Raw genomic sequence first — 27,044 nt, forward strand, 5'->3', positions numbered from 1 at the left:
AAACTCCCCTAACATGGGAAAGGAAATAGCCACCCAAGTCCAGGAAGCGCAGAGAGTCCCATACAGAATAAACCCAAGGAGAAACACGCCGAGACACATAGTAATCAAAGTGGCAAAAATTAAAGACAAAGAAAAATTATTGAAAGCAGCAAGGGAAAAACGACAAATAACATACAAGGGAACCCCCATAAGGTTAACAGCTGATTTCTCAGCAGAAACTCTGCAAGCCAGAAGGGAGTGGCATGAAATACTTAAAGTGATGAAAGGGAAGAACCTACAACCAAGATTACTCTACCCAGCAAGGATCTCATTTAGATTTGATGGAGAAATCAAAAGCTTTACAGACAAGCAAAAGCTAAGAGAATTCAGCACCACCAAACCAGCTCTACAACAAATGCTAAAGGAACTTCTCTAAGTGGGAAACACAAGAGAAGAAAAGGACCTACAAAAACAAACCCAAAACAATTAAGAAAATGGTCATAGGAACATACATATCGATAATTACCTTAAACGTGAATGGATTAAATGCCCCAACCAAAAGACATAGACTGGCTGAATGGACACAAAAACAAGACCCATATATATGCTGTCGACAAGAGACCCACTTCAGACCTAGGGACACATACAGACTGAAAGTGAGGGGATGGAAAAAGATATTCCATGCAAATGGAAATCAAAAGAAAGCTGGAGTAGCTATACTCATATCAGATAAAATAGACTTTAAAATAAAGAATGTTACAAGAGACAAGGAAGGACACTACATAATGATCCAGGGATCAATCCAAGAAGAAGATATAACAATTATAAATATATATGCACCCAACATAGGAGCACCTCAATACATAAGGCAATTGCTAACAGCTATAAAAGAGGAAATCGACAGTAACACAATAATAGTGGGGGACTTTAACACCTCACTTACACCAATGGACAGATCATCCAAAATGAAAATAAATAAGGAAACAGAAGCTTTAAATGACACAATAGACCAGATAGATTTAATTGATATATATTGGACATTCCATCCAAAAACGGCAGATTACACGTTCTTCTCAAGTGCACACGGAACATTCTCCAGGATAGATCACATCTTGGGTCACAAATCAAGCCTCAGTAAATTTAAGAAAATTGAAATCATATCAAGCATCTTTTCTGACCACAACGCTATGAGATTAGAAATGAATTACAGGGAAAAAAACGTAAAAAAGACAAACACATGGAGGCTAAACAATACGTTACTAAATAACCAAGAGATCACTGAAGAAATCAAACAGGAAATAAAAAAATACCTAGAGACAAATGACAATGAAAACACGACGACCCAAAACCTATGGGATGCAGCAAAAGCGGTTCTAAGAGGGAAGTTTATAGCTATACAAGCCTACCTCAAGAAACAAGAAAAATCTCAAGTAAACAATCTAACTTTACACCTAAAGAAACTAGAGAAAGAAGAACAAACAAAACCCAAAGTTAGCAGAAGGAAAGAAATCATAAAGATCAGAGCAGAAATAAATGAAATAGAAACAAAGAAAACAATAGCAAAGATCAATAAAACTAAAAGTTGGTTCTTTGAGAAGATAAACAAAATTGATAAGCCATTAGCCAGACTCATCAAGAAAAAGAGGGAGAGGACTCAAATCAATAAAATCAGAAATGAAAAAGGAGAAGTTACAACAGACACCGCAGAAATACAAAACATCCTAAGAGACTACTACAAGCAACTTTATGCCAATAAAATGGACAACCTGGAAGAAATGGACAAATTCTTAGAAAGGTATAACCTTCCAAGACTGAACCAGGAAGAAACAGAAAATATCAACAGACCAATCACAAGTAATGAAATTGAAACTGTGATTAAAAATCTTCCAACAAACAAAAGTCCAGGACCAGATGGCTTCACAGGTGAATTCTATCAAACATTTAGAGAAGAGCTAACACCCATCCTTCTCAAACTCTTCCAAAAAATTGCAGAGGAAGGAACTCTCCCAAACTCATTCTATGAGGCCACCATCACCCTGATACCAAAACCAGACAAAGACACTACAAAAAAAGAAAATTACAGACCAATATCACTGATGAATATAGATGCAAAAATCCTCAACAAAATACTAGCAAACAGAATCCAACAACACATTAAAAGGATCATACACCACGATCAAGTGGGATTTATCCCAGGGATGCAAGGATTCTTCAATATACGCAAATCAATCAATGTGATACACCATATTAACAAATTGAAGAATAAAAACCATATGATCATCTCAATAGATGCAGAAAAAGCTTTTGACAAAATTCAGCACCCATTTATGATAAAAACTCTCCAGAAAGTGGGCATAGAGGGAACCTACCTCAACATAATAAAGGCCATATATGACAAACCCACAGCAAACATCATTCTCAATGGTGAAAAACTGAAAGCATTTCCTCTAAGATCAGGAACGAGACAAGGATGTCCACTCTCACCACTATTATTCAACATAGTTCTGGAAGTCCTAGCCACGGCAATCAGAGAAGAAAAAGAAATAAAAGGAATACAAATTGGAAAAGAAGAAGTAAAACTGTCACTGTTTGCGGATGACATGATACTATACATAGAGAATCCTAAAACTGCCACCAGAAAACTGCTAGAGCTAATTAATGAATATGGTAAAGTTGCAGGTTACAAAATTAATGCACAGAAATCTCTTGCATTCCTATACACTAATGATGAAAAATCTGAAAGAGAAATTATGGAAACACTCCCATTTACCATTGCAACAAAAAGAATAAAATACCTAGGAATAAACCTACCTAGGGAGACAAAAGACCTGTATGCAGAAAACTATAAGACACTGATGAAAGAAATTAAAGATGATACCAACAGATGGAGAGATATACCATGTTCTTGGATTGGAAGAATCAACATTGTGAAAATGAGTATACTACCCAAAGCAATCTACAGATTCAATGCAATCCCTATCAAATTACCAATGGCATTTTTTACGGAGCTAGAACAAATCATCTTAAAATTTGTATGGAGACACAAAAGACCCCGAATAGCCAAAGCAGTCTTGAGGCCAAAAAATGGAGCTGGAGGAATCAGACTCCCTGACTTCAGACTATACTACAAAGCTACAGTAATCAAGACAATATGGTACTGGCACAAAAACAGAAACATAGATCAATGGAACAAGATAGAAAGCCCAGAGATTAACCCACGCACCTATGGTCAACTAATCTATGACAAAGGAGGCAAAGATATACAATGGAGAAAAGACAGTCTCTTCAATAAGTGGTGCTGGGAAAACTGGACAGCCACATGTAAAAGAATGAAATTAGAATACTCCCTAACACCATACACAAAAATAAACTCAAAATGGATTAGAGACCTAAATATAAGACTGGACACTATAAAACTCTTAGAGGAAAACATAGGAAGAACACTCTTTGACATAAATCACAGCAAGATCTTTTTCGATCCACCTCCTAGAGTAATGGAAATAAAAACAAAAATAAACAAGTGGGACCTAATGAAACTTCAAAGCTTTTGCACAGCAAAGGAAACCATAAACAAGACGAAAAGACAACCCTCAGAATGGGAGAAAATATTTGCAAATGAATCAACGGACAAAGGATTAATCTCCAAAATATATAAACAGCTCATTCAGCTCAATATCAAAGAAACAAACACCCCAATCCAAAAATGGGCAGAAGACCTAAATAGACATTTCTCCAAAGAAGACATACAGACGGCCACGAAGCACATGAAAAGATGCTCAACATCACTAATTATTAGAGAAATGCAAATCAAAACTACAATGAGGTATCACCTCACTCCTGTTAGAATGGGCATCATCAGAAAATCTACAAACAACAAATGCTGGAGAGGGTGTGGAGAAAAGGGAACCCTCTTGCACTGTTGGTGGGAATGTAAATTGATACAGCCACTATGGAGAACAATATGGAGGTTCCTTAAAAAACTAAAAATAGAATTACCATATGACCCAGCAATCCCACTACTGGGCATATACCCAGAGAAAACCGTAATTCAAAAAGACACGTGCACCCGAATGTTCATTGCAGCACTATTTACAATAGCCAGGTCATGGAAGCAACCTAAATGCCCATCAACAGACGAATGGATAAAGAAGTTGTGGTACATATATACGATGGAATATTATTCAGCCATAAAAAGGAACGAAATTGAGTCATTTGTTGAGAAGTGGATGGATCTAGAGACTGTCATACAGAGTGAAGTAAGTCAGAAAGAGAAAAACAAATATCGTATGTTAATGCATGTATGTGGAACGTAGAACAATGGTACAGATGAGCCAGTTTGCAGGGCAGAAGTTGAGACACAGATGTAGAGAATGGACATATGGACACCAAGGGGGGAAAACTGCGATGAGGTGGGGATGGTGATGTGCTGAATTGGGCGATTGGGATTGACATGTATACACTGATGTGTATAAAACTGATGCCTAATAAGAACCTGCAGTATAAAAAAACAAACAAAACAACTAATACTAAACTTTCATTGGGTTATTTATATGGAAATATGTTAATATAAATGTTTCAGACATTACATGAAATTTCTAAAAATCTTATATTTGTATTTGTATGGAAATATGTATGGAAATATGTTAATATAAATGTTTCAGACAGTACATGAAATTTCTAAAAATCTTATATTTGTATTTGTATGGAAATATGTATGGAAATATGTTAATATAAATGTTTCAGACATTACATGAAATTTCTAAAAATCTTATATTTGTATTTGTATGGAAATATGTATGGAAATATGTTAATATAAATGTTTCAGACATTACAGGAAACGTCTAAAAATCTTATATGTTCTGGTGTAATGTTATAAGTAATAATCCTAGTTATTACTTTAAAATGTATATCTCAGAAATAACTAATTTTCTTGTCAACTGCATTATTATGAACTTTCATCAAATCTTTAACCATGGTCATTTTTAAGTCTTTTGTCATTTACAGACAGTTCTGGGTGTACTCTGATGATTTTGCAAATATGTTCCTATAAAAGAGTTTCATCTTCAAGAAATTCATGGAAAAGACTCTGACAAGTACAGGTTTCTGGTAACTGACTGTACTGCTGAACTGAATGAATAAGCATTTTCAGAACTCTAATGAAAAACTGATGAACTCATAAAAGTGCTAACAAAAGATCAAGATGAAAAAAAAGAAATTAATTACATGGGACTGAGTGAACTGATGAGGATGAGTATAATTTTTGTGACTTTCTGTCTGAATTAAAAAAAAAAAAATCCCACAAGGACTCAGAGGAAAAGAATATACAAATCAATTTTCACTGCAAAGTAAAGGAGCTGTTACAGTGGAGGATTACTGGACTGAATGTCAATGTTATGACATAGTATAAGTGTGTTTCATGTTTAAAAAAAAAAAAAAAAAAAAAAAACACCACCAATATAAACTTCTACCTTAAGCTAGAAATACGGAGCAAATTAAACCCCAAATCAGTAGGAAACAAATAATAAATCAATGAAATAAAATACAGAAAAACTAATAAAGAACATCAATGAAATCAAAAGCTGACTCTTTGAAAAGATCAATATAATAAATAAACCTCTGGCTATATTGATGAAGAAACAAAAAGGATATAAATATTACCAATATCAATAATGAAAAAGGAAATATCTCTATGATCCTGCACATATTATAAGGGTAACTAACAGGATATTATAAACAACTTGATGCCGGTGAACTCAACAACCTGTATGAAATGGACAAATTCCTTGAAAGACAATCAAAACTATTCCAAAAATTAATAGAAAACCTGAATATCAATTAAAGATATTAATTCATAATTAGTAGCCTTCCCACAAAGAAACTTGTGGATCGAGATTGCTTAACTGGTGAATTGTATGAAACATTCAAGGCAGAAATACCACCGACCCAACATAAACTCATTTTGAAAATATAGCAGAAGAAACACTTCTTATCTCATTTTACAAGGCCAGCACGTATCCTGATATTAAAGCCAGACAAAATATTACAAGAAAAGAAAACTACAGACCAATATCCTTCATAAACATGGGTAAAAAATTTTTAGCAAAATATTAGCAAACCAACAATGAGATATATGAAAAGCATAATATACCATGACCAAGTGGTGTTTATCCCAGGACTAGAAGGTTTATTAACATTAAAAATCAGTTAATGTAGTTCATCTTATTACAATAGAGGAGAAAAACTATATGGTCATTTCAATTGATGCAAGAAAAGCATCTGAAAAAATTCAACATACATCCATTATAATAATCTCCCAGGAAACCAAGAGTTGAAGGGAACCTCCTCATTCTGATAAAAGGCTGATGATTGCACGTTTCTATGAATATACTAAAGTCACTGAATTGTGCACTTTAAATGGTTGAATTTTGTGGCATGTGAATTATATCTCAATAAAGTTATGTAAAAAAACCTATTACTATCAAATCACTCAATGGTGAAACCTGAATCCTTTTGCCCTAAGATTAAGAATAAGATGAGGATGTTCACCCTTTCCACTTCTGTTCAACAATCTACTGGACATTCTTACCAGTGTAATAAGGAAAAGAAATAAAAGGTATACAAATTAGAAAGCTACAAGTAAAACCACCTTTTTTCACAGATGACATGATCAAATATGCTGTAAATCCTCACAAATCTATCAAAAAAACCCAAAAAACAAAAAAACCTGGTAGAACTAATAAGTTATTTTACTAAGATTTCAGGATACAAAATTAGTATGCAAAAATCAATTGTATTTCTATATATTAGCAATAAACAAATAGAAATGAGAATAATAACTAAGACAATATCATTTGCAACAGCATCCCCAAACATGAAATACATAAAACCTCTACTCTGAAAAATAGAAATATTTCTGTGAGAAATTAATGAATAAATGGATTGATTTACCATGTTGATAGCTTGGAAGACTGAATATTGTTATAATTTCAACTCTGTCCAAATTGATTTCTCGATTCAGTGAAATCTCAATAAAATCAATATTGTTATGAGTCAGTATTATTAAAATGTCACTTCTCTCCAAAATGATTTATAGATTCAGTAAAATCCCAGTAAAAATCCCAGAAGGCTTTGTTGTAGAAAATTTCAAGCTGATTCTAAAATTTATATGGCTATCTGAGTGCCTGGAATAACCAAAAATTTTTTGAAAAAGAAGAGTAAAGTTAGAAAACTTACTGATCTCAACATTTACTGTAAAGCTACAGTAATCAAGACAGTGTGTTATTGGCATAAGTTCAGACACATAGATCGATGAAACATAATAGAGAGTCCAAAAATAGGCCCGCATATTTAAGGTCAATTGATTTTCAACAAAGATGCCAAGGTAATTCAATATGGAAAGGATTACTTTTTCAACAAATGGTCTGGAAAAACTTATTATCGACATAGAAAAAATGAATCTCAACCCTTACTTTATCACACACTAAAATTAACGTGAGATGGCTCATAGCCCTAAATGTAAATGCTAAAACTATAAAACTTTTAGAATAAACTTTGTAACCTTCAGGTAGACAAAAATTTCTTAGATAGGACACAAAAGTATGAATATAAGATGTTTGAATTTGGCTACATTAAAATTTAAAACTTCTGTTCCTCATAATATACCAGCAAGAAAATGCAAATGCAAAGGCAAGCCTCAGACTGGGAGAAAATATTATCAATATATATCTGACAAAGGACGGCTTTCCAGAATACATTAAAAAAAAAACCTCTTACGACTCACTAAAAGAACCAATAAAAAGTCTACACAAAAATGGACAAATTTGAACAAACTCTTCGCCAAAGATGATAGACAGCCAATATATTCATGAAAAGATCTTCACTGTCATTCATCATTAAGGAAATGAAAATTAAAACCATAACGTGATATCACTACACATCCATTAGAACATTAGAGTGGGTACAGTTAAAATGAGCGACAACACCAGCTGTTGATGCACCTGGCACTCTCATACACTACTGATGGGAATGTAAAATTTTACAGCCTCTTTGGAAAAGAGTTTTAGCAGTTTCTCATAAAGTTAAGCATATATTTACCATATGATCAAGCAATTCACTCTTAGGTATTTATCCAAGAGAAATGAAGGCATATGTGCACATAAAGAGTTGTTCACAAATGCTCCTCTCACTTTTATTTCATGGAATCCAAACTGAGAACAACACAAATGTCCATCAACAGGTGAATGTATAAATAAAATATTTAACAATGGAATACTATTCAGCAATAAAAATGAATGAACTACTAAGACATGACAACATGGATCAATCTCAAAATAAGTATGGTAAGTGAAAGAATTCAGACACAAAGGTGTAGGTATTGTATGATATTCAGTGTAATGAAACTCTAGAAAAGAAGAATGTCCCATGTATTTACAGAAAGCAGATCCCTGGCTCCCTGAATACAGTTATGGGGTGAGATCAACTGGGAAGAGGACTGAGCAAATAACCTTTTGGGGTGATGTTCATTATTTTTAATTTAGTGTTGATAGCCTGAGTGAATACATTTGTCCAAAGCCATTGAATATACACTTAAGGTGAGATAAGTAAATTATATCTCATTAAAATTGTTGTTGTGTGTAGTAGTTGCTCTGTTTTTGAGGCAAGGTTTTGGAGTCAGTGTAAGGAAACTTTATAAAGGTGTTGACAATTTCTCTGCTGTATAAAGCCTTTTCTGTATCGGGTACTGTGTCAGGCATTCTTGACACCTTTGCATTTATATTAAAGATGGGATGGAACATAGTGAGTTGAGGAAAAAAAATAAGTAATAAGGAAGGACAGAACATCTGTGAGTTGATTTATTCAACAAATATTTACTGACCATCTTGTATGTGTCAGCGTGTCCTAGGTACCCTACATATAAAGGTGAGTATAAATACTCCTTGACCTGTAAGAGCTCACAGTCTACTACGATGCAAACTAAAGCACAGTATTATAAATGCTGTGACAGAAATAGGAACAACTTACTTGGGGAGAGCAATTAACTCCCCAGTGGGTTTGTCACCAGGAGATGACATTTGCATTTGCTTTTAAAATTTAATGCCCAGTGGTTAATGTCATATGCTTTGGAACCACACGGATATAGATTGGAATCCTGGCTCTGCTACTTACTCCTTATGTCAAATGAGAATCAAAATAGGGTGCTATGAGATAATGTATTACAGTACCAGGCGTGTATATGCTCAAGCAGGTGATAGCTGTTGTATTAGGGAGGGCATAGGCTAAGCTGCTCTAACAAAGACAAAGAGAAGGTGAGGGGAAGAAGAGTATTTTGGGTAGGAGTAGTCCATAAACAAAGGCATGAAAGCACTGTTTGGAGAACGGTGAGAAGTCCAGCAATGTGAGAGAGTTGGGGAATTGGAGCACGGCAGAGAGGAGTATATGACTTGTAGGTCAGGACATAGTCAGACCATGACATACTGTGTTAAGAACCTTGAACTCTATCCTGTGATGGTGCATTCCTATTGCAGGTTCCTAAGGAGGCCAGTGATCTAATTAAAGGTTTTTAGAAAGGCTACTCTGGTGATTGTATAGGGAATGACTAGCAAGAGTCAAGGGCAGAGAGTCTAGTAACTTGGCTACTGCAGTAGTTCAACGGAGAGATAATGAAAGTGTGTATCAAGGTGGTGGCTGGAATATAGAAAAGGCTCTGATCTGAGATGCCTTCAAAGAAGTAATCAACAGGACTTTGTGATCCCTTGGGTAAAGGAGCTTAGTAACAGGGACCAGTTGAGGATGAGTCTGAGATTGCTAGCTCGGGTATCTGAGTGGATGGTGTTGAAATAAATCTCTAGGCCCAAGATGGAGACACTCTTGCCTGGGGGGGTCATGTCATCAAACTGAAACTTAGATAACTTTGTATCCTTGTCAAAGCTCTGCTTGACCAAAAGTGTAGTATGACTGTGCTCACTCAGCCAGTCCTCAAACGCGCCAAGCCCACTCTGGGCCTTCTCACCACAAACAAGGTTGACTATCTGATATTTCCTATTTGTCTCTTCCTTGTTCCTTATTCTTTATCCTATAAAAGTTTCTTGCCTTCTGCCTCATTTTGTAGTTCTCTGACAGGAGACTGTCCACTTCATGACGTGTTAAAGTTCGTTTGTATCACCTAAATAAAGTTTGTATCTCGCCATTAGAGGATACAGGAAATCCATGAGGAAGAGAAGGATTCTGTAGTGAGTTAAAAAGTTTGAACCATGGGTGCTTTATTTGTGGAAAGCAGTGATTTTGAAAGTGTTTTGGTTGAATATTCTTCTCAGTTCAAATTTTTGGAGTGTCCTCCAATATACATACAATTATCTTTAAATTGTATACATGCACCATTATTCTAACATTTATATGTACTATAAAATATAACAAATAGAAATAAAACAGATGAGTTGAAATAAGCATACAAATCAAAGTTGTAATTTTTCTCTGCATTCCAGTGCACAGTCTTGGGTACCAAGTCAGGGGTGTGCAACCCACTTTAGACTCACTGGGGTATGAAAGCCATTGTCAGGCCTGTTTGCAGTATTATGGAGTAGAGAGGTGATAGATTTTCTTCACCTTGGGGAAGTCTTACTGACCCTTCCTTTCTTCTCCTTCTTTTTTCTGGATCTTTTTTTTTCCCCCCCTTGGAATAGGTATGCAAGTCATTACTCACTGAGCAATATTTGTCAAACTTTCTTTACATCTGTAGTGCATTGCCCTAGGAGTTCCTTGTAGTTCAAATGAAGCAAGATTTAACTATTCTGGCACAAACTTTGGCTATGATATATAGCACTTACTCCCTAAATACTGGCTAAGACCAAGAGACAGAGGTTCTCTCATAAAAGTCCCAAACTGGACCCAGAGGATGGTACTTGCATGGTTTGGCCCAGCAGAGAAGATCAGCTAAGGAGTTTTTAGCTCATTCCACTACCTCGTCTCCCCAAGATGATGGAAAAGGAGAGGGAGGGTATTAGTTTGGCTCAAGAGCTCAGACTAAAGCACTGGGGACACTTACGATTAAAACTGGTGTGACTGCCCATGGGCTACTCAAATGTACTGAGAGTCCTGCCTTTCTATTTTAAGTTCCTTTTTGGCTGTGTGAGACCAGCCAGGACAGCCTGTTGTACATGAAAGGTGAGTGTTGCCAGATTTTAATTGGGAGAATACAGAACTTATTTTTGACTAATTGGTCCAGTAGGAACTGGAGTAAATCTAAACAACTCTGGAGGTCTACAGCAAGGAAACAGAGAGGGAGAGAGATTTAATCCACCTTCACCCAGGCGGCCTGTTGACAGATTTCTAGGCTGACTTAATCAATGCACTTATTTCTCAGGTAAGACCTCAAAACTACTTGGACCTGATTTCATGGTATTTCATCCTCTGGATGATATTATACGTCCAAAGCAACTTAGCCTGGAATTCCTTTTTAGGACACACAAAAGGATAAAAAAATAAACCCCCACACTTTCTTTGTGTCCCGACTGAAGTGGAGAAATGGAGTAAAGTGCACAGAAGCTGTGACGCTGAGCCTGCTTAAGCTTCATTAGCGTGTTAAGTCATTTTTCAGCCCACAGTGAAGTTAATAATCATTAAAATCGCTCTGGTATCCAGAACCACTGTCAGCTATAATCAAATTGGAGCAATGAACCTGAGCACAGCATTCACTTGAGCTGTAAATCATAAACTCATCAACCCCCAGACCAGAGACAGAGTGAAGAAGTCAGTGAGTACTGTAAGAGGGTCCATATATTGTTTTAAAGAAAGTCTTAAAAAATAATTAGGCTTTCAGATCACCATACTCTTGTAGCAAAAATGTCCATATGGGACTAAGAAGTGAGAGAACTGACAATGTCAATTTTTGCTTCTGTTTTCTGCCACTTTTTAGCAATAGTGGCATAATTGTTTATTTAGCTCTGGAAGGGCAGGGTTGGGGAAGGGTGATAGGCACCCAGGATTGGAGAGGAGCTGGCAGAGTGGGATGTGAAAGGCCGTAGGAAGAAGCGGGCTCTCAGCTTTGGTAGATAAGGAAGAAGCACAGATTTCAGATAACCCTCTTGGCCTTTCCTCTTCTACCTGAGTGCAAAGAGTTTCTCTTTAAACATTAACGTTACAAAGCCAAATTAACATAGCCACAATTCTGTGAAAATTGTGAAAAGCCATTATAGAACAGAAAGGGAAGCTTTGTGCTGAATCAGACAGATCTGTTTTCAAATTTGCGTTCTGCTATGTGACCTTGGGCGATTCACTTAACTTCTCAGAGCTTCAGTGACTGGGGGCTTCATACTTTCCTCACCGAGCTCTCAACGTAATGCCCTTGTGCATATCTGTCTTCTAACACTTATCCTATCATTTTGAAATATTTCTCTTTCTCTTCAAATAATTGTGGACTTCCCAGTGGTTCAGATTAAGAACTCCCAGCAGGTAGGCTGATTAAAGGAGGACACGTGCTTATTTATCTTTATTTCTCCCTGCCTCATACACACCTGGCACAATGATTAGACTGAATAAGTAGAATGTTAGGGACTTGTGCAACCCTCCTGTGCATAGCGTGGTGCTGGTAACTTAATTTAGGTTAAGCAGCATCACTGTCATGTCCCTGGAAGTTTGCCATCTTGTTGCAGTTAAGTCACATTGGCCCACTGACCTCCTCAATGAGGAAGCCAGGGATGCTAAATCGTATATTTGCACAATAGCTATTCGCACTAAGAGGTCTCAATCCGAGACACACTCTCATTCAGTTTCCACTTTGGTTTATTGGAAATAGCAAGGTCAAGCTGTGGCAATGAAAAAAAATGGAGAAAGTGGAAAGTCCTGCAAAAGTTAGAGGAGGGAAAAAATAAAAGAAAGAGAAAAGAAACTGCAACCTAGTTGGAATGAAACAGTGACAGAATGACATAATCCTATTTCCCCTCAGACAGATGCCGCACTGGATTTCATACTGACTCTGAAACTAAAACCAAAACCTAACTAAGTATTCAAGCCCACATTCCATCCACCCCTCATTTGCTGGTATCAAAGTTGAGACATTTCACAAACTTGGCTATCGCATACTGTATGTGTGTGTGGAAAAGGGGCAGATAACGTGGGCCAGTTAGACTACAGCCACATCTGTCAAAACTCTAACCCTTAACCTTAGTGAAAACATAATCTAGGATCAAACACAGAAACCCTGCAGATGTACACAAGCCATTTAATGCAGCCTTTGAAAAGACTGTGACGGATGGCTGCTGCTTTCTGAAGGCCTAATGAGAAATCCAGGCTTGGCCCTGCTAGGAATATTTGCATTCTTAAACAAAAAGTAGGTTCTAAGTCAGTAACTATTTCATATATCCCAGCACGGTCCAACCCTCCAGGCTGAGCTGAAAACATTCCTGACTCTGTTGCTATGCAAAGCAGTTTTCCAATATGCTTTGGAAACCTGTTTGAGATTTGAGAGTAGAATTCGGTTTTCAGTGGCCTCATTTTGGCTTAAGATCTTTTGGTTCAATCCAAAGTAATGTGAGAGTTCTATCCTTCGTGGCCTATGGAGGGTAAATTCAAAAGCTTCCTCTCATCTAATATACACATGAATGCAGGATGCATCCTCTATGATACACCCTCATAGAGCTTGATGTGAAACAAAAAAAAAAGCATAGAAGAAATAAAAGAAGTTGGAGTGTCTTTATAAAGTTCACTGAAAGACTTTGAGACAATCGGAAATATTGAAAATCATTCAAAAATAACGATTGCATCTTTTCCAATACACGTGGAACATGGCCACCGTAACTGCATTTACTGATGAAAATGTCATTGTGCTACAGCGTGCCAGCCTTTGGGAAGGTTGTGTCCAATTCCGCAAGATATGGTTTTGACTTTCTGTTGTGTTCGCTCTGGGTGCACAGGTCACCCAGGGATAAGCCCACAAGGTCTGTGCAAGTGTCAGAGTCGGGAAGCAGCCTCTCTAGTGGTTTCTCCTTCTTGTTTCATTGTCTCTTAGTGTTCCTGTGTTCATTGGAGTCATTGAGTTTTTGACCACATGGGTTAGGTCCGTCCTGTTACATCACGGGTGCAGGCCAAAAAAGCTGAGAAGAAAGTAAAAAATGTGAGCCAGTGGTAAAAGTCATCCTGACACAAGGTACACAGATCCCTCCCTCCCCCATGCTGGATGAATATTGGGCTCCTTCTTTTGGCCTTAGCACCATGTATGGGCATTTGTTTCTATTTCAGAGGTCAAGATCAAGGAAGGAACAACACAGTTAGATGGAAATGAAGATACTGCTCTGAATATAAAGCTTCCTGCACTTAGTCTAGCAAACTGGTGTCTGGGGTGTTCAGCAGGAGTAACTGGATTTAATCATTACTATGTGAAACTAATCAGAGTGGGGCAAGGTGCTATCTGATCTAACGAAAGAGGAATGGTAATTAAGAATACATGTTATATGTAAAACTCATGGTGTCCTTGCTGCTTAGAGACTGCGAAAGAGGATAAGGATTGGTCTAGTGCCAGCTCACTGTAGACGCCTCTCCCGGAAGTGTTTTCTTGAAAGAGATTTCCCCTCACTGGGACCTGCCATTATCCTATGGCCTAGTAAAAGAGACTGTAATTAAATAGATTAGACTTCTGTTTTCAGTAAAGTAAAAGACTGAGAACAGACTGCTCTTTAACCTGAGATGTGGAAAGGCCAATCTATTGGGAAGTTAAATGATTTTGTGCATTAACTGATAAACCCAACAGATTTCCTTCCCTGAACCCAACATTTAAAAAAATTCACATTCCTCCCATGAGAAGCCCTCTTCTGAATCTTTTCAAGAGCTTAGATTCCTGGGAATTCAGATTTTTCAGCATTTACATGGTGTCGTGTCGTAAGTGGAGCATTGACTATTAAGGGGTAGTAGCAGTGTAGTGCAGTGGTGAGGGCACAGCTCCGGGGTCAGGATGGCTTGAGAGAAACTCCAGGACTGGTTCCTTCATCTCTCTTGATCTGAGCTTCTCCTGAGGCTGTTCTGAGGAGGAAGTGGTGCTTGTGAAGTGCAGGTCCAGTGCCTGGCACGGTGAATGCTGAATTCACTGGGGTGGAGGTGAGGGGGATTGCTGTTGTTATCGTTGGGACTTAAAAGATGGCTCTGACCTGAATCAGCTCAACTGTCTTCAGCTGGAAGATAAAAATTAGCCTGGGACTAGTGAACTGGGTGATGCTCCCCTAGTGGTTTTTGTCTTTTGCCCTCATCCAGCCAGTTAAAGCTGGAGTCCACAGAACTGTGAAACATTGAGCCTGGGACAGTCACGTGATCTACAGTTTCATCTCATTTTAAGTTTTCAAACAACATAATCGCTAAGCTTTTTATTATAATAAAAATGCAGGCCATAAAAGAGTCAGTCCCTTAGAATTCTATCTCTCTTAGAACACCGAAGGATTCTTCGTGATCTCAGCCTCTATTCTGTTTAGGTGTCCTCTCCCTCCCCCACGTCTGTCTTTGCAGATTTGTTTCCAGACTGGCCGCTCTGAATGGAGACCAGGAAGAGAGCCCAGCTGTTTTCCTTGTGTTGGCTCTCTGTTTCAAGCAGGAATTGCTGAGCAAAGAGCAGCATTTCTCCAGGGAGGTTCACAAGGGTAGTAGAAACTCAGTCTGGGTTTTTCTTTCTTTCTTTTTTTTTTTTTTAATTATTATTAAAAACTTCTGCCAAATACTATCAGTGAGGGGGGAAAAGTACACAAAGTCTGAAGTGCAGTTGGATCACCCTTTAAAAAAGTATCAACTTGAATGAAGAAGGAATGGAATGCCTTGCACTTCTTTAATTTTCTACTTTTAACGGGAGACAGTTGCTTTCAGAGAAAGTCACTTCTAACTCCACAGACTATTGTGCAACTTTGCTCAGTGTTCAGTGAGACAGTACATAATTAAAATTCCTTTGGAAATGGTTGCCCGGTGATTGACATTTGTTCCAAAATACATCGTAATGGTAAATGTGTTATCTCGGACTCCAGTGAATTTTTTTTTAATGGAAAGAAAATAAAATGAAGATTTAAAAAAAAGAGTGACTGAGCTTTTTAAAAAAATTGAAGCAGTATAATAAATTTATGTCCAGTCTTGCTCTCAAAGAGCCGGCAGTCCAGCGGGGGAGACCAGAGCTGAGGAAAGCAAAAGAAAGCAACATGCAGAATATGTGAATTGCCTTATACAGACTAGAATGCTGTTGAGATTCCAAAGAGGAAGAGGTAATGAAGATCTGTTTACCTTCTCATACATGGACATATGCTGTCACTTCAAACACAAATAACTTTAATATTGCTGTAAGATGACTTGACATGCCCCCTTTCCCAGACCTAGAAATCTCTCTCTATGTCATGGCTTCCTGGAGTTCTTTCTGTCTGATTATCTGTCTGTGTCCCAGTCTCCATTTCCCCACAGGAATCCCTTGCTTCCAGACAGCTGCTTCTTTCTCTCTTTTCAGATGGAATACACTGGTGAGACCACTGTGACGCACTCCCACAATTGGGGAGGCTACATCTTAATACCTTCTTGGATCCCCCAATTTGTAAACACTGCAATAGCAATCATGATTAGAGAAATCTACCACCCAACCATCCTTAGATTTGGATGCTAAGGATCGGTGAGCACCCCTAAACACCAACTTTACAAAGCCTCAGCAAACTTACAATTGACTACATGACTGAAAATTTGGGGTTGTTCCTGAATAGTCAAAACTCAGAGGTTATATCTATCAATTCCAAGGGGCTATTCATGCTGTTTGTTTGGCTTCCGAATAGTGAATGCATGCATGATATGGTAATAAATACAATATGTGAGTGACCCACAGAAATCACAGCCTTTTGCTGTTTTGTTTAGTAGTGTAGATCCCTCAGCTCTACTGGAAAAAAAATTCAATGCCTATTTTTCTTTCTACATTTGGGGGGAGGTGAGTGTTTTATCCCTGTAAGGGGTCTCAGCAGCCTTGTAGTTTATCTACTTATTTTAAAGAGGGGGAAACTGAGGCTGAAGAGTGAAATGGTTTGCTCAAGGCTTACATAGAGAAATTATTATGGCCACATGATTTGAACCCAGGTCTCCTGACTGGAATTTCACTGCTCTTTGTATGATGCTATTCTAAACCTTTGAGTAAAACCAAGATGCAAAGACTCTTCTTGATAGATAGACTTTTTAGGTGGAAGAGTTGTAGATAATAGGAGATAAAGATAAACAAACCTGTCTTATCTGGACAGGACCTCAGCTCATTAGGAAGAAGAATGAGGTAGAGAGAGGGTAGGAGGAAAGAAATGGCAGAAAGACAAGTGATCCTGGAAGAGACCGGGACAGGGCAATGCCAGGCTTTTTCAAGATTAGAAGAAATCTGAGTTGAGTTAAAAAAATCAAAGGATTTCTTCAGGCAGAAGCAAGAGTTTATGTGTATAAAGGGAATAAAGCAGAAATACTGTATTATTAATACGAATGATGGAATCTGCAAGGGCTGAAGAAAAGCATGGACCTAATAGATAAAGACAAGAAACACCACACCATTCCAGTAACGTTCTGAAAATTAAACACTTTTTTTCCTTCCAAAAATATGTAAAGAGGAGAGGTAGGAGAAAAAAGATAATGATTTAGAGGGATGTCTCCTACATTATTTACTATCATAGAAGGAAAGTCAAATTTAATAAAGTACTGATTGATTTATCAAAGTCCAGCATGGGGATTAATAAAATAAATAACAGAATTCAGTGAAATTGTGCCCTAGCACTTACTTTTTTTTTTTTTTTTAATAGTTACTTTATTTATTTTTTTTATTTTTTATTTTTTTATTTATTTATTTATTTTTGGCTGTGTTGGGTCTTCGGTTCGTGCGAGGGCTTTCTCTAGTTGCGGCAAGCGGCGGCCACTCTTCATCGCGGTGCGGAGACCGCTCTTCATCGCGGTGCGCGGGCCTTTCACTATCGCGGCCCCTCCCGTTGTGGGGCACAGGCTCCAGACGCGCAGGCTCAGCAGTTGTGGCTCACGGGCCCAGCTGCTCCGTGGCATGTGGGATCTTCCCAGACTAGGGCTTGAACTCGTGTCCCCTGCATTAGCAGGCAGATTCTCAACCACTGCGCCACCAGGGAAGCCCCTAGCACTTACTTTTAAAACCATGCTTCAAAAATATTATTCATGGGCGTTATGGATAATATTTATCAAATCGCAGGAACAGACACTAGTAATGGCAAATTTTTATGTTCTTAGATTGTCACTTAATACTTATGTTTTTAAGATTAGCCCCTGAGAAGTTGATTATTTACTTTTGGTACTTAATGATCATTTAGGATATGAAGCTCTCAACCATGTCTTTTGTCATCACCATAGAAAATGTTATGACCTCCAATCAATGATTATTTTTGAAGTAATGGGAGAAATGTTATTATGTATTTTACATCATAAGCAAAATGTAGTAAATATCTTAAAAAGAAAATGCACATCTTAAAAGCACAAACTTTAAAGAAATTAAAAATTTTAAGGAAATACATACTTTCACATTGATAATAATCATATAATTTTTTGATTACTTATATAATCATATATTATTATTTTCACAAATTTCTAACAGCTATCAATTTCTCATAAGACAAGTAGGATTTATAAATATTGACTAGAATGGTCTTTGGATTTAACCTAACTTAAAAAACAAAATAAAGCAAAACCTTTCAGCTTTGGTGGGAATGTTAGGGCTCTAGGACTTGAATGCAGTGACCTCAAAAATCTTTACATGGCTTTTCTCATCTGCAAATTGTTTCTCAGTGTCAAGTGAAAGCATCTTTCTTCTATTTCACCAGACTTGTCTTCCCTGTTCTTATCTGACTTCTCTGTTTCAGGCAGTAGAGACAATGTATAATCACAACGCTTTTACAATTAGAAAAAATCCAAAAAACAAAAAACAGCTCTCAAGCAACTTCTTTTTAAATTTTTGAGCAAAACTTTGCTTTTGTGTTCTCTGATCAGATATTTGCCTTTATAGACATACAGTTCCTTTCTACACCCCACCTCCAACTTAAGGATGTCCTCATCATTCTGTGGTTAAAAAAATTTCTGCTTTGGTTATCAGGTGTTTTAGGATGACAGTTCTTCAAAACTGATTTCCCAAAGAACTTATAAGGACTATGATATTTTAGACTAATTATTAAGTAGAGTTGAAGATTTTGCCTTTTAGGTTTACAGTGATTACTTATCTGTTGAGTGGGCTCATATTTGCATGGAAGTTGGCTCGTAAACCTTGACCGTGTGCTTTAAGAAAGAATGCAGTAGTTCAGCTTTAAGGCATGCAGCCTATCAGAGGTAGAAGAAGGTCGACATATGCCTCATGTTTTAATTCTACCAAAAAAATGGCTCCACTATATAGGCTTCTAGCTCATTTTAGGAAAATAAGAAACCTATAATGCATGAAGGTATAATGAAACCTATAATGCATGGGCCAGCAGCAGGACTGGCTATATAATTTTGGGGCCCAGAGCAAAATGAAAATGCAGGGTGCCCTTGTTGAAATATTAGGAATTTTAAGACAGTGACAGCAGAGCATTCAACCATGCCTAGGGCCCTTCTTAGCAAAGGCCATGTGTGATTGTGCAGGTCACACCCATAAAGCCTGCCCTGGTCAGAAGTTAAGATGGGAGTAAAGAGGAAAAGGAATGAACCATTTTTTTCATGAAATTTCCCTCCCTCTATCTACCTCACTCTTACCTATGATTCATCAGATGTGACCATCTCTCAAGGGGCACTGTTATGCCAGTTACCTAAGACAGTGACACTTTAGTCCATGGGGGAAGGGGCATGAGAAGGAGGTCTCATTCCACCAGTGATGAGATAAAGGGTAGGGGTTGAAAGCCTTCTGAACTGACCTAGGAGAGAGAGCGTGAACTTGGGAACCCTACAACTTTCTAGCAGTTACTTAATCTCTCTGAGTCAAATTTTTCATCGCTGTAAAACTGTGACATTTACCTTGAAGCATTATCATATGGACTTGACATAATGTGGAAGATACCTAGCCCAGTGACTGGGGTGCAATGGGAGCTCAATAATATGCATATGGTCATTTTGTGTGTGTGAGTGAGGAAAGGTACTGAATATGGGTGAAAAGGCGTCAAGTCTCAGGTAGGGTGGAAGATCTCAAAATGCCTGAAGAGCCTCATAAGAGCTGGCTGCCTCTCTGCATCCGTCCCAAGTTCCCAAGTACTTTGGAATGGTTTAAAACTCAGAATTGCATCTTCTCCCAAACAGGGTAAGGAACAATCTGTAGGAAGTCGACACAGTAGAGTTCAGTCTCTAACACTGAAAATTTGCCAACTTTCACCCACACCGTGGAGATGAGAAAGCAGCTGTGGGCAGACAGTAGAGGAAGAGCCAAGGGGTCACTGGGCTATATTACATTTACACATGTTCCATTGTCCACCCTGAGATGCTGCAGTTTGTCTATTTTATCCAGCTACGTCTCCATGATATACAGAGGATACAGCCAAAACCATGTTATGTAGTTTTTCCACTTTGTTTTGATTTATTATTTGTGGTTTACAGTATTATCTCCAATAACAACAATGGAATTTCCTTCCCTACTAATTTGGCCTGTTTCCATTTTGCCTGTTTATTTTAATTTCCTTTTTTTGGACTGAAACCTCTACATGACTCTCCTCTGTTTATTTCCTTGCATGTATGTGTCAGCATCATTTATGTCCACTCAGAAGAACTTTGTGCATTAATGATAAAGGTTCTGTTTCCTGGTTCCTAGGAGAGTGTATTACGTGCACCATGCTTCTAAGTACTTCACAATGGTTTTGGTTAACAGTTTCCTCATCATTGCTGTCTGCCACCAGACTGCTTGCTCTCCATGGCTTACAGATGGAGCATGTGAGGCAGAGAAGTATCTTGGCTGCAGAAGACCCTTCTCTCGAATCTTCTGACCTATCACCCCTGCCCAGCTTCTCAACGCCGATTTCCATTTACTTTTATTTGGGCAGTAGGTTATGTGAGCATAAGACCTGCTTTTTGCAGACATGCTCAGTTCCTTGAAGACATTTCCAAGAAAACTACTCTGTTGTTAACTAATGAGCAATCGCTGCTTGCAGAATTAGCTGCCTGGGGGTGCAGGATGAATGTTAGACTTGACCCTTTCTTATGAAGAGCTTACAGCCCACTAAGTCAAAAAAAGTTGAAGAGAAGGAATAATTCGACTTTTAATCTGTTATTTGAATATATTAGATCTGCTGCCTTATTTTTACTGGAGTCTCATGATTACTGAATTAACTAATCCATCAAACATTCATTTAGTACTTACTCTGTACATGACATCATCTCTAGTGTTAAGATGCTTGAAAGACCAGAAAGTAGAAATAAAGTTGAAAACGAATAATTATAATAAAGTGTTTTAGGTGACATGATAGAGATCTGTCCAGAGTATATATAGAGACTAACAAAGAAGGAGGGGCCTTTATTCTCTTGGCGTGGTGGGTGGAGGGGAGGTGACACAAACAAAGGCTTAAAGATCCTAGATGTATCTGAGATCCATAAGCACTTTCTTTTTTTTTTTTTTTAATACATTTATTTATTTTATTTATTTATTTTTGGCTGTGTTGGGTCTTTGCTGCTGCGCGTGGGCTCTCCCTAGTTGCGTTGAGCAGGGGCCACTCCTCATTGCGGTGTGCAGGCCTCTCACTGTGGTGGCCTCTCCCGTTGTAGAGCATGGGCTCTAGGCGCCCGGGCTTCAGTAGTTGTGGCACGTGGGCTCAGTAGTTGTGACTCACGGGATCTAGAGTGTCGGCTCAGTAGTTGTAGCACTTGGGCTCAGTTGCTCCGTGGAATGTGGGATCTTCCCGGACCAGGGCTCGAACCTGTGTCCCCTGCATTGGCAGGTGGATTCCCATCCACTGCGCCACCACGGAAGCCCCATAAGCACTTTCAAAGGACTGAAACAGAATGGCAGAGGAGGCAGCCGGGCATGGCAGGAGAAGGGAGGCAGAGGAGGCCTTGGATGCTGTGTTAAGGAGTTTGGACTTCATTCTCTGGGCAAAGTTTTTGGTAGGTGGAACATCATTATCAGATTTGCTTTTTAGAAAAATTACCCTGAGAAGGATATACCCAGGGGACGTGAATGGAGGTAAGGAGATTCCTTAGGGCAGTATGGTGCTGGGCAGGCATGACGTGATTCTGAACAAGCCAATGGCAGGTAGAATGATGTCAAGGAAGTAGACTTTATAGCATTGTTATCAGTTTTTAGATACTGTCTCTGCAGCAACTGCTGATGAAACGGAGGCTCAGGAAAGTAACACAGCCAATAAATATTGAAGAGAACCTTCCTCTGTGCTTCCACTGCAGTTTGGAAACATGATTACTGTGGCGTTTCACACATTATGCTGTAATACACTGTGTTGTGATTGCTTGTTTACAGCACTTTCTGCCCTGAGACAGTAAGCTTTTTAAGGTGAAGGACCAAACTACCAAATTATTTGTGTATGCCTTGCATGGAGCCTCGAATAAATAAGTGTTTAATAGATGTTTGAAGAGTAAAACTCCTGACACCAGAGCCAGTGCTTCTTCCACATGTACTGCATGGCATGGAAATACGAAAACATCGCTCAGGCTTGTCTTACATCCACCCATTTCCATTTCTCCTACTGATTGGCTAGAGCAAAGTGACAAGCAGATAGAACAGGCAGAGGATGCTTTTTACTTTGCTTTACAATTTTTATCACTTCGTCCATTATCAGAATGCATCCCTGCCTCCAGAATCCTGAATTAAAATACCAATCATGAATATCTAAAACATAAAAAGTGGCCATAAAAGTTGTTGCCTGTTGTGATGCTGTTGTTGATGGTCTCATTATCCACAAATCAAGCGTGATAGTTTGCTTTCCTATCTCTTTTTATGTTACTCAGTGTCTTAACCTGGATCCCACTTTATTCTTCCAAACAGATCCGTAATGCCTCCTGCCTGGCTCTTTCAAGATGGAGGGGAAGCCCGTGGCAGAGCCTGCTCATGTGGTGTCTAAACTCAAACTTTCCACCAAGGTAGAAAGCGCAGGACACTGGCTGGTGGAAGATCACGCTCGGATATGGGAAGTTTTAAAGACAGAGGAGGTAAGACAACTCTAAGTGACACAGTTGGCGCAATGATGGATTTTCTTAGACTTGAAACTGTCATTCTTAGTGTAGCCATTATCATAGGCCAGCTTGACAATTTTTTATTCGGGGGCCATAGGCACAACTACAGTTGGAGAATAAGAAGTCAGGGGTGTGTCCCTTGGACATTAATAATGCTCCACAGTAATTCAGCCAAGGGAGTTAGTCCTGACCGATAGGGCTTAAAATAGACAAGTAGACATTGTCCTTGTAGAATCCTACCAAACCTAAATGGGAAATCAAATCGTGGTGAGAAAGTTGATTCCTAAGGATCGACTAACACATGTGGAGTTATATAAATTCATTCCTTGACAGCACGAGGCTAAGTATCAGTTAGGGCTCTTCGGTTGCAAGCAACAGAAATTGACTCTGACTAATTTAAAGAAAATGGGAAATTATTGGAGGATATTGGGAGGCTCACAGAATTGATGGGAAGTTTGGAGAACTACGTTTGGAAACAGGACAGGAACCAAGTCAGCAGGAACTACTCAGAACTGGTCTCTACCCTCTCCTCATTCTCACATTTCTCTGCTCAAGATGCAAAGCCATGGGAGTGAGGGGATCACTGCCAAGCTTAGTCACATGTCTTTCTGTTGGTTATTCTGTAAAGAGAAAAGGAATCTCATGAGAAATCATTGTACCAAGTCCTCAGAGCACTTGTGTTTGGTGTCCAAATCTTTAATACCTGCATGTTGTGACAATTCCAATCTAAGAAACTAACATAACAACTACAGTCTTAAACGTGTGAAATCCAGCCAAAGAAATTGTAAACACTTCCTATGGAAATACTTGCACAACTGATTTTTTTTTTTTTTTTTTTTTTGGTTACCTGATTTTTTTTTTTAAGCAATAAAACTCTGCAGAGAGCTCTTGAAGTCTTTGTGTATCTTACCTAACAGGGCCAAGACTAGGGTCAGATAAGGGAGGTGCTGAGGGTACAAAATTTAAGGAGACGCTCACTCTTAGGTTTGTGTCCTGCACTTGCACAAACTTGAAAGTTAATGAGTCCTGATGTTTCACATGCTAGAATGACTTGCTTGCCTCACCCTAGTCCTGGCACCCAATTTTATTCCCCTCCCTCCTTACCCAAAGGTAATCACTATCTTGAATTTGACGTCTATCATCCTTATGCATATTTCAATATGTATACTGCATACGTGTTATCTATATTTCCAATATATAGTATTGATTTACGTCTGTTAAGTTTTACATAAGCTTTATACTGTATATCTACTTCTACACCTTGCTTTTTAAACTTAACATTTTGTTTCTATTTTATCTGTTTTCCATGATGATACATGTAGTTCTAGTTTATTCATTTTAACTGCTTTTTATACTCTATTGATTAATAAGGTCAAATTTATTTATCCATTTTCTTGTTGATTAACTTTGTTTTTTTCAATACAAGGCAGTGTTATACATGTTTCTAGCATAGACACCTAGAAGTGGCATGCTGGATTATAAAGTATGAAAGCCTTCAGTTTTACTAGTTATTACCAGATTTGTCTCCAAGATGGGGACATGAGTTTATATCCCCACTAACAGCATATGAGAATTTTCCCTACTCTACATTCTCCCAGTTATTGATATCATCAGACCTTTAAATATTGGTTAATCTGATTATTTTGAAATGGGGCCTTCTTGTTTTAACATGAATTTTTTCCATATGGATAATCAATTATCCTCATACCATTTTTGAATGTCCGTCATTTCTTCTTTAGCTTGTAATGCTATATTTCGTGTATCATGTTTCTTTACATACTCTCTCTGCTGATGTGATACTCCTTCAACTATTCTAGCTTTGAAGAAAACCTGGATATCTGGTGGGGCATGTCCCTCCACTGAGTTATTGCTCTTCAAAATTGTCTTGGCTGTTTTTGGAACTTAGATTTTCAATATGAATTTAGGATGACCTTATTAAGTACTGCAAATATGAAGAAAAAACAAAGTCTGCTGGGAATTTGATATGGATTGCAATAAGTTTGTTGATTAATTTGGGAGAGTATCAACATATTTATGATTCAGTGAATATCTTGTCTCATTGTTGACTTTAAAGGGCATGCTTCAATATTTCACCCTCAATATTTCACCAATATTTTATCCTATACCATTTTGCTGTAAGATTTTTATAACGAAGATTAAGGAAGCTCCTTCTATTCCTTTTCTTTTTTTGCTAAATGTTAATTTCTTTACATTATAATATTTGATATCTACAAAATAATATACATGTAACTTATAGTATATAATATTAAAACAAACACTTGTGAGCTCACAACCAACTTAAGAACTAGAATTTTACTGATTTGTTGAATCCATATATGTAATCCTTCACATCCTGTCCCCTGGATTCCTTTCCTTACAAAGGTAACCATGTTCTTGAAATCTGTGTTTAATCATTCTTTGGCTTTTAAACAGTTTTATTACATACGTATGTATCCCCCCAAAATATTGTTTAGTCATATAAGCTATTTATATAGTTATATATATATTGATATATATCTGATTTCTTTGGTGACTTATTTCTTTCACTCAACCTGTTTCTAAGATTTTTAAGACTTACAACATTAATATATGTAGTAGTAATTCATTAATTTTTACTGTTGAATAATATGCCATTATGTGGTTATACCATGATTTATTTATTCATAGTTGTGTTGATGAACATTTCAGTTATTTAGTTTTTTTTTATCATTATGAACAATGCTACTGTGAACATGCTTATACATGTCTTATGCCCCTGTATAAGAATGTCCCTATTTTCTAGGTTAATACCTGTTATGTGCAAGTTCCATCTTGCGAGTTATTGCCACATTGTTTTCCAAAGTGGTACCAGTTTACACTCCCACCAGCAGTGCATAAATTTCCCCCTATTCCATATCCTTGCCAAGTTTTGGAATTGTCAGATTTCTTAATTTTTCCTGTCTAGTTTGTATAAAATAGAATCTCATTCTTTCCTCGTTTCCTTCTTGCATCTCAACCCCATCTCTGAAAATTTTTCTTTTTCTTTTAGAGTTTACTTTTCTGAGGGTCTAACTTTAGCAAAAGTCTTTCTTTGTGTGTTTTATTATTATTATTATTATTATTATTATTTGGTTTGAAGATGTCTTTATTTTGAGTGCAGTCATAGAACGATAGTTTAGATGGATATAGAATTTCAGGTTACTTTATCTCAGTACATTGAAAATATTCCATTGTCTTCTGCTTTCCGTTGTTTCCGTTGTAAACTAGCTGAAAGTCTAAGTTTTATTTCTTTGAATATACAGATCTTCCTTGACTTACAGTGGGGTTACATCCTGATAATCCCATCATAAGTTGAAAGTATCATAAGTCAAAAATGCATTTAATACACCTAATCTACCAAACATTACAGTTTACCCTAGCCTACCTTAAATGTGCTCAGAAAACTTACCTTAGCCTAAAATCATCTAAATGCAAAGCTTATTTTATAATAAAGTGTTGAATATCTCATGTAATTTACTGAATACTGTACTGAAAGTGAAAAAACAGAATGGTTTTATGAGTACAGAATGGTTGTAAGTGTATTGATTGTTTACCTTTGTGATTGCGTGGCTGACTGAGGGCTGTGGTTTCCTGCCATTGCCCAGCATCATGAGAAAGTATTGTATTGCCTATTGCTAACCTGGGGAAAGATCAAAATTCAAAATTTGAAGTATGATTTCTACTGAGTGTGTATCACTTTTGCACCTTCGTAAAGTTGAAAAAATGTAAGTTGACCATTGTAAGTTGGGGGCCATCTGTGATGTCTTTTCTCTCTAATTACTTAGGTATTCTCTACATCTTTGCTGTTTTGCAGTTTTACTCTTCTGTGTTTAGGTGTGGGTTTCTTTTGTTTAACCTCTTGGAAGTCATAAGGCCTCCCAAATATATGGATTGGTGTCTTTCATCAGTGTGGAAACATCTCTGTAATT

General features: G+C 37.6%; 1 protein-coding gene across 2 annotated transcripts in view; it reads left to right on the forward strand.

The window, feature by feature from the left end:
• The window catches only part of RGL1 (ral guanine nucleotide dissociation stimulator like 1), a 297,244-nt gene that overhangs the window by 88,506 nt on the left and 181,694 nt on the right, over window positions 1-27,044 (forward strand). For both annotated transcript variants that reach the window (XM_057547488.1, XM_057547498.1), the window contains exon 2: window positions 22,910-23,073. In XM_057547488.1, the coding sequence (XP_057403471.1) occupies window positions 22,942-23,073 (132 nt within the window). In that variant the 5' untranslated portion in view covers window positions 22,910-22,941. The remainder of the gene's footprint in view (window positions 1-22,909; window positions 23,074-27,044) is intronic.

The sequence above is a fragment of the Balaenoptera acutorostrata genome, chromosome 1, assembly GCF_949987535.1.
Source record: "Balaenoptera acutorostrata chromosome 1, mBalAcu1.1, whole genome shotgun sequence".
NCBI lineage: Eukaryota > Metazoa > Chordata > Mammalia > Artiodactyla > Balaenopteridae > Balaenoptera > Balaenoptera acutorostrata.